Genomic DNA, 15,493 nt, shown 5'->3' with positions numbered 1-15,493 from the left:
TGCTTTTGAAATAGTGAAACTGTACCAACAGTTAACCAAACCACACAGACTGTGTAGGAGGGGAGGGATATACTTAAATGAATTCCAATGTGGGTTGGTGTATGCGTTATGGGATATGTTGTAATTGTTGTTGGGATAGTATGGCTGGTGATGTTTTGTCTGTTGTCATTGTGGCTGTTAAGGCATTTATGGCGCAGTTGCTGAGTCCAAGACAAATTTCCCTAAGTGGGACAATAAAGTATATTGTATTGGATTAAGATCCAGAAAATGATCCTAGGATAAACCAACTAAAAAGATCCTGGTTCCCTTATGAAAAGCATACAAATACCTGCCATGAAAAGCTTTAGCAGCAATGGATGTGCTTTTATTGTTACTTAAAGAATTGTTCCTGAAACACATGTGATTTAACAGATGGGTCTGATATTCAATACTAGACTAAAATAGAATACCTTCTGCTTTTGCTTAATAACAATTTACTAATCATTATAAAAACATTTAGTGTATGGAAACAAATAGTCAAGAATATCAGGGTTTTAACAAGCAGCCAAACTAGTAAAATGCATGAATGTGCAGCTAAAGAACACTAAATTACACTATAACCAAACACTGCTTAGTTTAACATGTCAGGATCCTTGATCACTGTCACTATTTGCAACAACAAAACAATTTCAGGAACTTTATTTGCTGAACCTTTTTGCTTGGTTACATTATGACGAAGCAGTAGATTATCCAGTGCTGTAGGGAGCAGAGCTTTTAGCTCCATTTTTGACTAAAAACACTTCCAGGCTGCATGTACATTACTGAACCATTGACAGCAGCTTGCTTATCCCCATCACAGACAAGTTAGCTGCTCTGGGCGCAGAGCCATGATCTGTCCGGGCTCAAATTGGCTGAATAGACAAATCATTTGCAGACTGAAATCAAAACAGACAGGCAAGATAAAGCTATTGAGAATGATCATTCTACCATGTCTGATATTTGGGTGGTGTAGCCAGAACTGACTCAGAAGGACGTTAAGATCTCCTGCTTTCACTCTCACTCTGAAACAGCCACTGAGGCTGTTTATTACTTCATTTCAACAGCTCTGAATAATCTGTGTTAGAGTATTCTGTTTATCAATACTCATGACATATGCATATTAAGCCAAAAAAAAAAAAAAAAAAAAAAAAAGGCCCTGAATCACATGTCACATTTAGAAGCTAAAGACAGATCTGACTATTGAGGATAGCAGATTTAAAAAATATATATTCATGGAGAATATATGTGTGTGAACTGTGCGAGAGGGAAAGTAAAAAGTTTTCATGGAGTACATCAACAAATATTCCTGTTTTGAGATGAACAACTCTGGGGTTTTGCATTTTGATGTGTTTAGGCTAGTTAGCTAAGTTTGTCTTTTTCCTCCATGGTACAGTAGAAACCAAGCATTTCTTTCAAAATCACTACATTTCATGAGTTTACAGGTTGTAAGAAGTCCTGCTTACAGCTTTCACACCCACTGCATTTTATTTCCCCTCTGTGTGGAAGCTGATTCTGGGTGCTAGGACAGGTTTGGGCTAACATTAGCAGCTTGTTTAGTTCACACACTAGCAACACCAAACAAACTTGTATTGTATTTAACAGTCTAACATTCACTGGACACATTGTGTATACCTCATTTTCTTTTTCCTAATAATACCATGCTATGGCTACCTAACTACACTGGAATAAAAAAGAAAATAAAAAAATTCAGTTTTCTCATTTCCACTGTCCTCTCATTATCAACTAGTAAGGATGCTAATGTTTTGCCTGGAACACATAGCTTCAGCCCCAGACTTTTAGCACTATATCATTTATGTAGCATCAAGTGCACAAAGTTCCTGTTTTAAAATGAGTCAGCTATAAATATCTAAGAGTCATCCTGAGGCAGTGTTTTCAACTAATTCATGGAGCTAACATTAGATAGCAACAATCATGATTGAAATGAGAAGCTAATTTGTCTGAAATCAAACTTATTGTTTCAATTGTTGTCATTGTAAACTATATATGTGTTGTGCTAGAATGGAAAGCTTCACAAGAGGGTGGCACTTAGTAAGCTGTCAATTTAGGTCTTCATCCATCTGCAGTATTATTTGGAGATACACATTTTGTATCTGGATTATACTTATTTGTATGGTTTTGTGCCCAGTACACAAACAAAGTAGTCATCATCACTCACTGAAATTGAGTGTGTGTGTGTGTGTGTGTGTGTGTGTGTTTCAGTAGTTGGGTAACTGACCCTTTTCTGTGGAGGCCACATTGGCGAGTTTGTCCTCAGTTTCACCACCAACCGACTTGTAGGCCTGGGAGAAAGAGGGCAGATATACACTTTACATTCCAGCACACAACTAATGATAACAAAATAGTTATTACAAAATGCCACCTTCCACTGTTATTTTGTTCAACATGAACAAACACAGTTGATCTACACTTGTGCTTTTACAGTAGACTGACAAAACATGGAACAAATCTACCCAGACAATAGTGAGTAGAAACAACTGAGTAAGTCAGAAAGCACAAAGACCCTAGTATTTGCCTTCAGTGTCAAAGCTCTGGTGATGACTTTTCACCACAGGACAGTCCATTCTGCTCTGAGAATGCATGTTAACTCCCAGTTTACACCAGCAAAAAGCTCCAGTCTATTTAACAAATGTAGCATTTCAGTGTAGCAGGAAAGTCAAGTGAGCTGCATTATTTTCCTGCAATGATCCAAATACTGCAGCAATAAACTTATATACAAGCAAGGAGTTTGCTTCCAATTGTTTAAGTTGAGCTATCTTGTACTACATGTACCTGTAACCCATATCTTTTCTATGTACTTTGACCACTGTTTGGAAGTCATGGCTGCCATTTATTTTTTTATAAACGCAAATGTTGTGTTTAAGTTCTTAATTCTGGAAAAAAAAAATCTAATTCAATTTAATTAGATGGTTGATGAAAGTATTTTATACTGGTAGTCTTGGACCTCCATTTTTCCCCTTTCTATATATGCATGCTGAAATGTATTAAATCTGTTCCTTCAGTAATTACATTCTCACTATTTAAAAATGGCATTAACTATATGGATTAAGATGAGGACCAAGTGATAACTTTACTCACATACACCGCTGCAGCAGTGAGGCCTCCTCCACACAGAACAAAGTACGTCAGGTTGCTGGAGCCACCAGGAACCCCGAAGGCCATGTGTCGCACTGGAGCTGCTGAGAGACGCCGGAGGACAAAGTGAGTGCAAGTTCAAAAGCAACATGAAGGTTAACATTCACATTTCTATAATTAGATTATGTGAATCAGCATCATTAGCCAGTCAGGATAACTGTTAAACTTATCATTTCTGGGTGTTGCATTCAGGGGGGAAAAAAAGGTCCCATCAGAAGTACAACTTGATTGGTACAAAGACCAACACATTCTGATCATGTGTTTACATCCCTTAATCCAGTTACACAGTACAGCCTTGGTCAGTTGTAGCAGTGGAGATGGGTAGATTAAGCAGCAGCCAAGCCAAACACCAAATTGTCCCCTAAATTAAATCCTGGGCAGCCCTGGCTTCATGATCTTAGATTTATTTTATTTTTTTAAATGATTTGAATTTATATGATGATGTTATTAGTCCCTCGACACATGGTCAGGACTGAAAGAGGCACGGCCAAAAGCTTCTTAATAGGCTGTTGTTGTGGCAGGTAGGTGAGTGCGGCTGGCAGCTCATACGCTCTGTGAAAAGATTTGTTGGTGTTTAGAGGATTGCCAGTGGTGCATGCAGAGGAGGCCATAAATAAAACCACCCAAATCTGGCTCATCCTAAACGCTAGCTCAGTTTAATCTCTTCTAGAGCTCACACACGAACACGCCTCCGCCTGCATACAAACATGCATTCACACACACCAGGAGCATGTTCACCCAGCAACATGATATCTTTAGCATGATTTACGTCTTGTGTGTGAACATGCACATGGCTTGTTTACTCAGACTGGAGGAGGCCATCTGAAGGAGTGAAGGAACACAATGTACAGCTCACACCACCCCTTCTCTCGCTGACATGTCATCATGTGTGTTCAGTCAAACCATAAAACTCATTCAATGACTTTGCATATGACCCCTGGCATCTATAGAGACATAGGAAACTGATCACCTGTTTAACCAGTTACGGATGAATTTTTTTAGGTTTTTGAAAATACTGAACTGATTTAATCAATTACAGGTTTTAAGAGTGACTGAAAACAGAGCTTTCAACTTTAACTTGATTTGAGCGTTAACATCCAAAAAAAAAAAACCTGCAGTAGCTCATCTTGCATTAGGGCCAAAGGTCAGTGTCTCCTTGATTGCACTTTTCTTAAGCCCTTTCCTTACAATAAAAGCGTAAACATCCCTGAAAATGTGCTAGCATTTTTAAAGTAGTTCCAGGAGTTTTTTCTACAAGATTAAATTAGTTAAATTCAGGGGGCAGACATTTTGGGAAAGTACACATTTTAACTTTCTTGCATAGAGATGCAAGAAGTAGCCTTTAGCTTAGCATTAAGACTGGAAACAGAGTGGAAAGTGCTAGCCTGGCTATATCCAAAGCTAACACAATCCTCCTACCAGCTCACTAACACATTTCATCTTGTCCTTTTAATCCCTACTAAAAACAAGTCTAAATTATTTCAGGTCAATTATTTGCCATTTTACTGAAGGTTGCATGCCAAACTATTTGTTGGCAGGGAGCATAGACTTCATGCGTCTCTGTTGCCTGACAAGTACTCACAGCCAAGAAATAAGCTGACACAAAAACACCCTTATTTTTTTATTTGACTTTAGAGACTGTGGCAATAATGTTCTCCAAGAAAGTGGAAAGAAAAGTTGAGCTATTCCTTCACATACAGTTAAAACTGAGCTAATCTGTTTCAATAGATGAGTGTGTGGGGTTTGGTCAGATTTGATTGACAGCGCTGTCAACTTGATCAAACAACCCAACTGTCAGATTCTGATTTGAATGTTGGGGAAATCCAAAAAAGGGCTGGTGCACTGAGCCCCACCCACTTCAAACCAATGAGAAGAGACAAAAAAAAAAAAAAAAAAAACTAATCTTTCCTGAAAAAAAAAAAAAAAAAAAAAAAACCCATTTCAACTTTGGCTAAACATTGTGGGTTCTACCAAGATCCCATCCCTTGCAGTAACTAGCTGATAGGGAAGCTGTATTTTCAGGGCTTTACCACTAAATTACAAGTGCTCCATTCAACATTGTGAAGCAAAGCACTACATAGCTAGACACTGTCCTGTTGTGGATGCTGAGCCAATGTAACACTAAGTCCTCCCTCCTCCTCCTCCTCCTCCTCCTCCTCTTAATGCCCATGACACAGCAGCACCACACAGGGACAAGTCCAAGTACAGGTTATTTATACAGGTAATCAGTTAATCCCTGCTGCCTGGTTCAAGCCTGTAAAAATGGACACGCATGTCAGGCGAAAACACAAGATGGCTGCTGTGGTAGCAGTGATACATGTGCTCTCCTGCTGCTGTCTGTCAGCTGCCATGTGCTCAGTGAGACGTTGAATGAAGGAGAACATGCTGACCTGTAGGACAGGAATGGTTGCCTTGCTGCCTAGAGGCTATAAAGGCTATAGGGTGCTGTGTTTGTGTGTTGTGTAATTGCAGAGCAGCAACCTTCAGCATCCACCTCTTCTTTCTGTCCTTTATCAACTGCATGCATATACAGGATTTTTGGGCTACATTTTTAAAAAGAAACACTTGGTTTTGCAGCTTATGTTCAGTTGTTTTTTAAATTTTATTTTTGGCTTTACTGGAAAGTCTTCCAACAGGAAATTAAAACAGCAGAGGCAGCTTTCCCCCTCAGGCTGAATTCCACATGTTCAGGTCCCAAAGTAAAGGATGATCCAGGCATGGCCGTGTGAAAAGAGAGTGTCCCAACATAACCAGTGATCATGTGTCAAATCCCCCTCAGCTTACATGCAAAGAGGAGTGAATATTCAAATTAATCTGCTAAAAAATAATTTGCATTTTCAAAGATTGTGTTAATTCATATAATAAAAAGGTTTCTTAATTTGTTATCTTCTATTTAAGTTACTTTTAAACCTCTTTTACTCATTGGGACCTCTGCACAGAATTGAACAAGTGGCCTCCATGTGCTTTTGTTCATACAAAGCAGTTCTAGGACAACGTGTTACCATGACACAAAAAATCACTTGAAACATTTATTTTATTTTCAAATACTGATTTTTGTGTGGGATTTAAATACTTGAATCAAATATGTTATGCAACGAGTGCAGCTTGGTTATAAAACTCAAAATCAATTGGGGTTTTAGTCGACAGTGTGATGCGCTCTTTCATAACCTCTGTGTAGAACTGAGTGTTCCCAAAGCAGGACACACCTCCCTCTGACTGCAGCTCCACTCTGCACAGTTTAACATCTTCACACTCGGCCGTTTAACATGAATACCAACCACACACGGCCATCAAAAAGCAAAGATATGAGATACTTCCTTGCACTTTAAAATAAAAAAATCATTGCACTTTTTGGAGTTATGCTTTTGTGCCGTTTTTTGTTTTTACAAGCGATGTTTTTACAATCTGAGCATTTACAAACCTTAATGAATCGATTTTTGTGGATTCATGTCCAACAGGTAAACGCACGAAACAAAAGTCAATTAAATGCTCTTATTAACATAATCAACATCAATCATGTAAAACTATTTAAAAAGTCACAAAAACGACCTGACTCACTGTTAGTGGATGTGGGTTGGAGAGCCCTCCGTGCCAGCGGCCCGATTCTCTGCCATGCCCGTCTGCAGAACATCTTTGCTGGGTTATGAGCGGCAGGTGAGCGTGTGTGTGTCCCTGTGATTCCTGTAGGTTTTTAAAGATAAATGAGGAGGAGAGCGCAGCTGCTGTCCAATGCTGATTAAGAGGACACCCCTCCCCCCTCCCCCAAAAAGGTTATTTCAATCCTGCGCCCCCTGCAGGTGAATGAATAGAATACAGCACATGTAAACTATAATCATCCCCTTCAGACATGGTTCAAAACATATAATTAATATACATTTCAAAAGTTTGTTACTTGGTTAGAGATTTGCAAAATAACACCCACTCCATCTGCCTCATTAAAAATCCAGAATGTGAAATAAAAATACTTTTCCTTTCAGAAGTTTTACAACTGGATACAAGATGTTTCCTCACTCACATTCTCAGTATTTGTGCACTGGAGGCTTCAACACTTGTGTAAGTTATATACTGGACCATGATTGGCTTCCATGTCACAAATCGTGCCTGCAGCGATGTATCTTAATCTCAGATTTAAACTGAGCACAGAGAAACTTTCCTGATGACATTGTCTTATTTACTGGCCTGTATCTGATGAGTTTCTGAGGCAGATTCCACCTGTTCAATTGCATTTTGCAATCATTGATATTTCCCACTTGACTTCATTCCTGGAAATCAAATAGGAGGAGATCATCAAAAGTGTGCTGTAGCTGAGCAGAGGATCAGCCATCCCCCAAGTTTCAAGTGGATTACAGTCCTAATTGGAAAGAGACAACTAACTGGTTGCATAATCTACACTGTCTCTGAGTGCTATTGTGGGCCTGCGTCCATGTGCGCTGTTCTGAATGCCAGAGCCAAAACCACTGCAGGTGAATATAAGAGGAACTTGGTGTTCTCTGTATATTTGAGCACCATGTCTAACTATTCAATTTGGAGCTTGTTTGGAAGATAATACCTGACCCAGAATCAAGGACTGCTGGCTGTGGACTACAGTCAGATATTGATGATTAGTGTATCTGGTGCCCTCCTGTGGTGAAACACCTGCCAGGACACTAACCAGACATGTACCAACAGGCTCCCCATTAACAGTATCAACATCAAGCCATTACTTTCCTACTCTTAATGCAAGTGATTAATTTATATTAGAGACTATGTAACTGTGGTTACATTGTTGCCACACATGGTAGTTGTAGGATAATGGTAAATAATAGAGTAGCAGAGTAGCACAAATACAAAAAGTCATAAATTCTGCAATAATGTAGGTTATACAGTAATATCTATCTGAAGTTTAGTATTGTGCTTCCATAAAGTGACTCACAAAAGACAGAATAATAAAGAAGGGTCAAATCAAAGTAGAAGATGTTGAGATGTACTGATTGTCCATTATCCAACTCCCAAGTGTATTTTCATTAGTACCTTCCTGCCCAGTAAACTACCATGTCTCTCAGACTCCACACACCCCAGTTCTTTAACTCTGTCTGCATCAACTTTGTGACTAAAGGCTTTCAATTAAAAGTCTGTAACCTACAAGCTACAATAAATCACCACACATCACTACAAAAACATCACTTTGACGTTATCAGAGATTATCTTCTCACTTAAAGCTCCTCCAGAATCTCAGCTGAAATACAACTAACTGCCCCCAAAGGCTGAGAAGTGATTTCTGTGGCAAGTAAATTGATCTAGATGTGTAAAATCCATGCAATGTCCCTTTAAGTAGGGACAAGTACAAGTACAAGCACAAGTATTTGCAGTCGAAGCCACATCTGTTACAGAGTGATTATCTTGTCAGATGTCCAAATATAAGCCTCAGAAATTCTGGAGCTGTTCAAAACAAAATAGATAACTTTAATTTCTACCAGTTCTTTTGTTGTTTCCACTTATTATATGAGGGTTTAATAGCTTGTATATGATACATGCATTTAAACCTGTTTCCAAGTAAATTATCAGTAAAGTAACTGGAAGTCTGCTTGAGAAGAATAGTGCTAGACATTTACTGTTTGGGTAGTGAATGTTGCACCAATGTGATGCTGAGACCTGACACTTGCATGTGTACACACGCATACACAATCACTTCAGAGGACATTATATTGACTTATTCTAACCTTAACTATAACCAGATGGCTCATACCCTAATCTTCACCTCAGCTAACCTTAACTTTAAACCAAGTCTTCACCCTAAATGTAATGATTTATGTTAAGGGGACTTGCTTTTTGTCCCCATAAGCCTGTGCAACATGAGGAATACATACACACAGACACACACTTTGCTGCCCATAGCTATGGTGTTGCATGATCGACAGTTGTCGGGCAGAAAAGGTTTCCTCTCATCATGTGATGACCTCTGAATCATCGATTAGACACACAATCACATCACATGTGATACATTTTCCATCGCCCCCACACTGCTCATGCACAAGACCGGTGCATGACTGCTGTGATGTTTTGTGCATCTGGACACAAGTGTTGTGGTTGAAAGCAGGATTAGTGCTTTTTAAAAATATTTTTATTATTTTATTATTATTATTGCTATTAAGGATTTGTACAGATAACAGCACTGCATTAAAGTTACTCAGGGTTAACATCAGCTAGTACTGAGAGTGAAGGGCTGACCTCCTAAATTAAATGAGGTTACAGGACTGTTACATCTGCTTGTCGGCTGAAACTTCATTAAATATTTAATCTAGAGGATAAATGTTGATTTTAATATGACGTTATACTTAGCTGAATTGGAGAAAGGTTACAGAATGTTTTGCCAAAACTACTTAAACTCAACATTTATACATTTTTCTTCATCTGCAACCAAAAGACACCATAAAATAATATTAAAATAAAATAATTTTCAAAGTTTCATCCAGTCCCTGCATTTATTGTTCTTTCTGTTAAGAAGCATCTACAGCAATGCTAGCAGCTATGTGAGCTTGTACTTAAACACAGTGGCAGCTAAATGCTAACATGCTAGTGCTAAGGTAGTATAATGTTCTGTGTTTATCTTAGTTTAGCGTGTTAGCCAAACTTTTCTAATTAGCATAAAACATCAAGTCTAGTAAGGTTGAAGAGGAATGTTATTATTGTACAAGTAATAGTCCACATTTAAATTTGGACCAGATGATGGTAGGAAATTTATCCTGAGGAGAATTTAAGTGCCTCTACCAAATTTGATAGATAGTTGTGGTAATATTTCACTGAAACTAAAAAATATCAACCTCATGCACCAGAGGAAAAGTCAGGGCATCCCTAACTTCAGTGGAATTTATCTCGGGGGACCATGAATGTTGTATCAAGTCATATTGTCAAATTCAACGCATAGTGGCCCCAAATATGCATTTATGTAAAGCCCCCTTTTCATCATGGCTGTAGTATGGTTGTGTGATTGTGGTTCACATAGTGCAGACCATGCAGACCATGTAGGCTCTTTCCACATCAAAATGGAGTTACTGTAATTTCCACAACTCCAATTAATCAGACTTGGCATTAAATAATACAGATGTGCCTGAAAACCAAACACTACATGGCTACAAGGCTACTATGGCCAGAGACAGTATTTTAAACCATCATGTGACCAACTCTTCCCTCATACATCTGTCTTGAGATGTCCGATAGCATTTAGATGCTATGAGAAGACCCGGTCAGTTGATTTTATGCTGCAGATCTATTCGTTATACTGCAAAAAGTCTGACTCTGTTCACACCCCAAAATCTGCAGTTTCCCACCAAGGTCACATGTGATGAAATACTGTCACTACACCAATAGGTCACTTGGATCAGAGCTTGCACCAAATAATGTTTACATTCACAGTCTTTTATTATGAAACTACTGTAAACAATAAGATCACAGTTATACACAAGATTTTAAACAGGACATGTCAAATTTTTAAGAGTATAAATATTAAAGCTCTGAGTGGCACCTGTATTTCAAATGTAAAAGTTTTCCATTCATCCTCATGTTTGGTCAAATTGGAACATCATGCAAATATATTCTCTCTCTCTCTCTCTCTCTCTCTCTCTCTCTCTCTCAATCGCACGCTCATATAAAGAGATAAAGCGTCTCATTCTTGCACCTGAATACACCGACAAGTCCCCTCTGTGGGTCTCAGCAGCAGGTCCAAACCTCTTTCTCCTGTCTTTTTTTATTTAGGACTTTAAAAGAGCCGCTGTACGCTAAGGCATTTGCCGTTAAGGGTTTCTTCTGTCTCTTCAGTTTGGCACCAACAGCAATGACAATGTCCTCCACTTTGTTCTGCTGATAAGGCGCCTGCCCGTCACCTTGTTGTCTGTTAATGTGTTTGTTTGGTGGGTTCTTGGCGGACGTCTCAAAAAACATCATGCTGTGGGCCTTGGCAAAGCTCATTGCCCGCTCCTGGCTCACCTGGTCATTGGCCCTGCTATGGTCACGGAGGTCACTCTTGTTCCCCACCAGGAATCTGAGCAGTAGAACAGACAGATGATGACGGATGTTAACTGGTGTAGAAAGGTTCTCTATAGTGAAGACAACTGTACATCTCATCATCTATAATTACATTTACATCTCTGGTCTTTTCAGGGAGTAGCAGTACATGATGTAGATACCTGGGGATTTCCTGGCCGAGGGAGTGCTGCCTGAACTCTTCTATCCAGGAGGCAAGGCTGTTGAAGCTGGCAGGGCAGCTGACATCATATAAAAAGAGCACTGCGTGGACGTTACGGTAGTAGTGTTGCACCATGGACTTACGGAAACGCTCCTGTCCTGCTGTGTCCCACAGCTGAAGCTGGTGGAGAGGAGGGAAACGAAAGGAGAACATAAGAAATATACAAGATACAAGTTCCTCCCAACTGATGGCACTGACAAGGAGGTAAAAACATGAAAAAGAGGAAATGAAGGAGAAGGAAGGCACAGAGAGGAAAATAAATCATGTGTTGAACATAAACAGGAACATAAACACACTTTAACATGAGCAGAGACACACTGAGTCACCGCTGAGGGGAAGCAAGAAAAGGAATAGATTTGGTCTTTAGAAAGTCAAAATTCTGAGCTGAGCTTTCCTTGATTAAAAACATTTCAAAACACTAAATATCAGATCAAAACTATGATAAACCATGTGACTTTCTCTAAATTGAATAATGCATATGGTGCTGATGTGATAAATTCATGCTACACATTGATCCTCATATCTTATAAAACACAGAGTTGTAGACTTGAGACTCAAGTCAGACTTAAGTCCATTATTTTTAGGTCTTAAGTGTTCTGAGACATCACTCCCTAAAGATCTGACTTGAAAACTCTTGAACATTGAAAATAGTCATTGACAAATAGGCCTTGCATGGCCTGTATTAAAACTGAGTAAACACAGCTGTGAACGCATGTTCAAATGTTGTTTAAGTTAAATCAGCAGCTGTCCTTAAGACATTACCTGTTGACATTGATTATGAGGACTTACAACTTGATATGGACTTGCTCCTTAGTCCTTGGATTGACAGTTGATTTGAGTGATTTGAAACTTGTCTTGAACTTGTGGAGTCACTGTCCTCTAACACTGGATTGTCTTGCCTCGCTTTTAAAATCGCTTTGGATGAAAGCGACAGCCAAACAACAAAATGTAAATGTGAATGATTGACTTCACACTTGTTGATTTAAGACTTATTCTGATTAACTATAGACTTGTCTCTATACTTGAACTGGACTGATCAGTGTCAACAGTGAAAGAAGCGCAGATGTTTCTCGCACAGTAATTTCACACCAGACACACAGGATTATCAAGTTCCTTTGTTGATTTAATGTAGTAGAAACAAAGCAGAAACCTCCTCTACCCTGAAGTTATAAACACATATTAAGTCACCACTGACACACACTTCCTCTGTCATGTGGTTGTGTTTCAAAACACTCAAGAAACACCCAGTTTTCATGTAGAATCGAGTCACTCAAATAAACGGAATCCCTTCTTGTGTTTGCAAAATTCAGTTCAGATAAAACTTCATACACATTGCAGCTGCAGGATTAATAATCAGAGATGAACTGCATTTATTCCTGAGGCTGTTGATGCTAACAGCTAACATGCAACTAACACCAAGCATGTAACCCTCACAGCAATTTCCAGGCCATGTTAGTTCTGCCTGCTGAGACTGAGACATTCAACTCTGCTGATTTTCTGCCATTCAGAGAATTCTAACTGAGACAAATAAGTTAGTGTTGTATGAACAGAGTCACACTGCAGCACAGGCCTTTAATACCACAGCCTCCAAGAATACTATCGCTGACATAGCAGATAACATGCAATAAACATGATAATGTGACTGTTTAAAACACAACCTGAATGATTATGACCACTTTGCTGTAGGATCAGGGTGAAGGTTTCTGGCACAACTTCACCTACTTCCAAGGTGCATGGATGAGGAAGAAAAAGTCTGAAGAGAGTCAAAGTTCCAGCAACACTTAAAGTTCTCCTATACTACTGGTTATGGCCTCTCTCACACATGGAGCCATTTCATAATTGTTTGTTTTGTGATTTCAGGCTGATTATGTCGCTGCATTGAATTCATTGTGAAACCTAATCATATATAACCTAAAATAGCCAATATTGTGTGACTCATTTTAACATTTTACAACACAGGCGGTAGAGATAACACCGCGCGTAAAGGTTTGTTTGGCGCAGCCTGAACTTAATAAATGTTGTTAATTACTTTGCTTTATTTGAAGCATTCACTTTACAACTTACCTTAATCTTCTCTCCATCAATATCAAGCATTCTCTCACGGAAGTCCACCCCGATGGTGGCCTCTGGTCTGCTGGGGAACTGCCCGGCGCAGAGTCGGTGCGTGAGGCAGGTCTTCCCGACCCCGGAGTCTCCAATCACCAGCACCTTAAAGGTCCGACAGCGAGTCAGCAGTGAAGACACGCTGCCCAAAGAGTTGGAAAACTCAAGAGATGACTCCATTTACCAGCCGCTCACAGTGATTTCAGTCCACAGCTGAGCGCAAAGACGCACAGGGTGAACAAGTGTGAACAAGCAGCAGGACCTGTGGAGAAACACGCTGCCTACTGATGATTCAGAGCAACTTTTCCGCCCAAAAGCTCTTCACACACTTTCCGCTGAGCTGAGTGTGCAGGAGGAGGAGAGAGAAAGAGAGGCTGGCGTCTCTCTCTCTCTCTCTGCGTTTCATTTGACAGCATGTCACTGGAGTGTGAGGGTGGAAGAGTGTATGAAATGAACAGCAGGGGACGTTTAAAAACTTAAAAGTCCGCTCCACTGTTGTTTTTCTTCTTCTTCTTCTTCTTCTTCCTACAATTGAATGTTTGAGCTTCACTGTGCAGAATGATGTATGACCAAAGTTTGTTTTCACTTTCATTTGCTTAAATTTCTTTGTAATCTGAGTTTCGGGTGTGAAGCTATGAGCATTCAAGATTCGTGACATCACAACTACTTTGGAGCCAATCATGATCCAAAAGCAATTTAACTTGTGATGTGGAAATGTGAAGGCTTCAGTGCACAAACAGTGAGTTGACTTTATAGTGAAACATGTGACATCCTGTGTCCAATAGTATTTCATATACATCTTAAACATATCTGATGAGGATCTTTAAGTGTTATTGGTGTTAAATCAGCACATGGCCTATACAGAATAAGCAAAACACAATCTTTAATTGAAGAAGCACTTGTACAAGAGATGGAGGCATAATATGTACAGCTATGATATCACATGGACTACTAATAATACATTTAAACAAATTGGGGGGCCCTGGTAGAGAAAAGGGTGCTAAATGCTCCATGGTCCTCATCCTGCTTCTGTATGAATTCAACAAGACTATTACACTTTCATGTCAATTTAAAATAAATCTGATGTACACACCACCATATCTGACCTTAGACTGATAGTATCACTCACTCAGCAGCTCTTCATAGGCAGTGAAAGTATGCTGATACATCATTCTAGATGAGCAGCTGTGCTACTGCTGCCCTCTGCTGGAGGATTTATTCCTTCGTCACTGTACATCTGTATAGAAGTGTCTGTTGTCCCACTGACCCCAACAGATACTGCATCAGGACTTGTTTTGACAAGTGAAGTGGTGACCTACGTCCGGCGCGCACACACACAGACACACAGCAAGAAACCACACTAATCCAGAAATAATGGCTGCACAGCATGCATCAAACTTTATTGCATGTGCATGTATTTACCTGTCTTGATAAACACAGGTATGTAACTTTAAAAATGGATTTGGGAAAAGAAATGAACTACCCGGTCTTGTCCACCTCATCAAATACATATATGAAGAGCAAATTTAGTAAGAATCTATTGGTTGTATTGTGTGCTCACAAATGCCTGAACAGTCAAACTGGGTTGCAATGTTCCATGGTGGGTTTCTGTATGCAACACGGAATATAAAATGTAAGCATTGACATCATGTAGCAGGGTCATGTTTTGATGGTAGAGCTGGTCAAATCTAATAAAACTGAAACTTTTTACTTCTCTACATTCGAGTCAGCAGACCCAGTTGGACACAGAAAAGGAAAGGTTTGATAAAATCAAACCCTCAAACTTGAAAGGTGATGTCATTTGAACTAAAGACAGCAAAATACTAAACAAACTCAATGTTTTCAGGTCAAATGTGTACATAGTATGAAAGAAAATACACTGCACCCACGTCAGTGGGTGAAACTAGGAATCTTAGCACTGATTTGCTTTGAGGAACAGTTTGTTACTCCAGTCCAATTTTCTAGTAGCTGATCTCACTGAAGTGCTCGACTGGTTCT

General features: G+C 39.4%; 1 protein-coding gene across 1 annotated transcript; it reads right to left on the bottom strand.

The window, feature by feature from the left end:
* Positions 1–10,792: 10,792 nt before the first annotated feature.
* On the bottom strand, positions 10,793–13,675 carry LOC128380485 (ras-related protein Rab-33B-like). Its single transcript, XM_053340319.1, has 3 exons — positions 13,457–13,675; positions 11,334–11,512; positions 10,793–11,188 (listed from the first exon to the last, which is right to left on the bottom strand). Exons 1-3 carry the CDS (start codon positions 13,673–13,675, stop codon positions 10,858–10,860), a joined length of 729 nt encoding a protein of 242 aa, XP_053196294.1. The 3' UTR covers positions 10,793–10,857.
* Between the last annotated feature and the right edge of the window lie 1,818 nt (positions 13,676–15,493).

The sequence above is a fragment of the Scomber japonicus genome, chromosome 2 (assembly GCF_027409825.1).
Source record: "Scomber japonicus isolate fScoJap1 chromosome 2, fScoJap1.pri, whole genome shotgun sequence".
Classification (NCBI taxonomy): Eukaryota; Metazoa; Chordata; class Actinopteri; order Scombriformes; family Scombridae; genus Scomber; species Scomber japonicus.
Note: the sequence above shows the minus strand (reverse complement) of the source record. Positions and strands in the feature narration are given on the sequence as shown.

What these genes read in the sequence shown, in the direction of transcription:
- LOC128380485 (XM_053340319.1), bottom strand. Translation starts at nt 13,675, where the DNA reads ATGGAGTCATCTCTTGAGTTTTCCAACTCTTTGGGCAGCGTGTCTTCA. An exon ending in TTGATGGAGAGAAGATTAAG is followed by an intron (nt 11,513 to 13,456) that starts GTAAGTTGTAAA and finishes CCTCTCCACCAG; the next exon opens with CTTCAGCTGTGGGACACAGC. An exon ending in CTCGGCCAGGAAATCCCCAG is followed by an intron (nt 11,189 to 11,333) that starts GTATCTACATCA and finishes TCTACTGCTCAG; the next exon opens with ATTCCTGGTGGGGAACAAGA.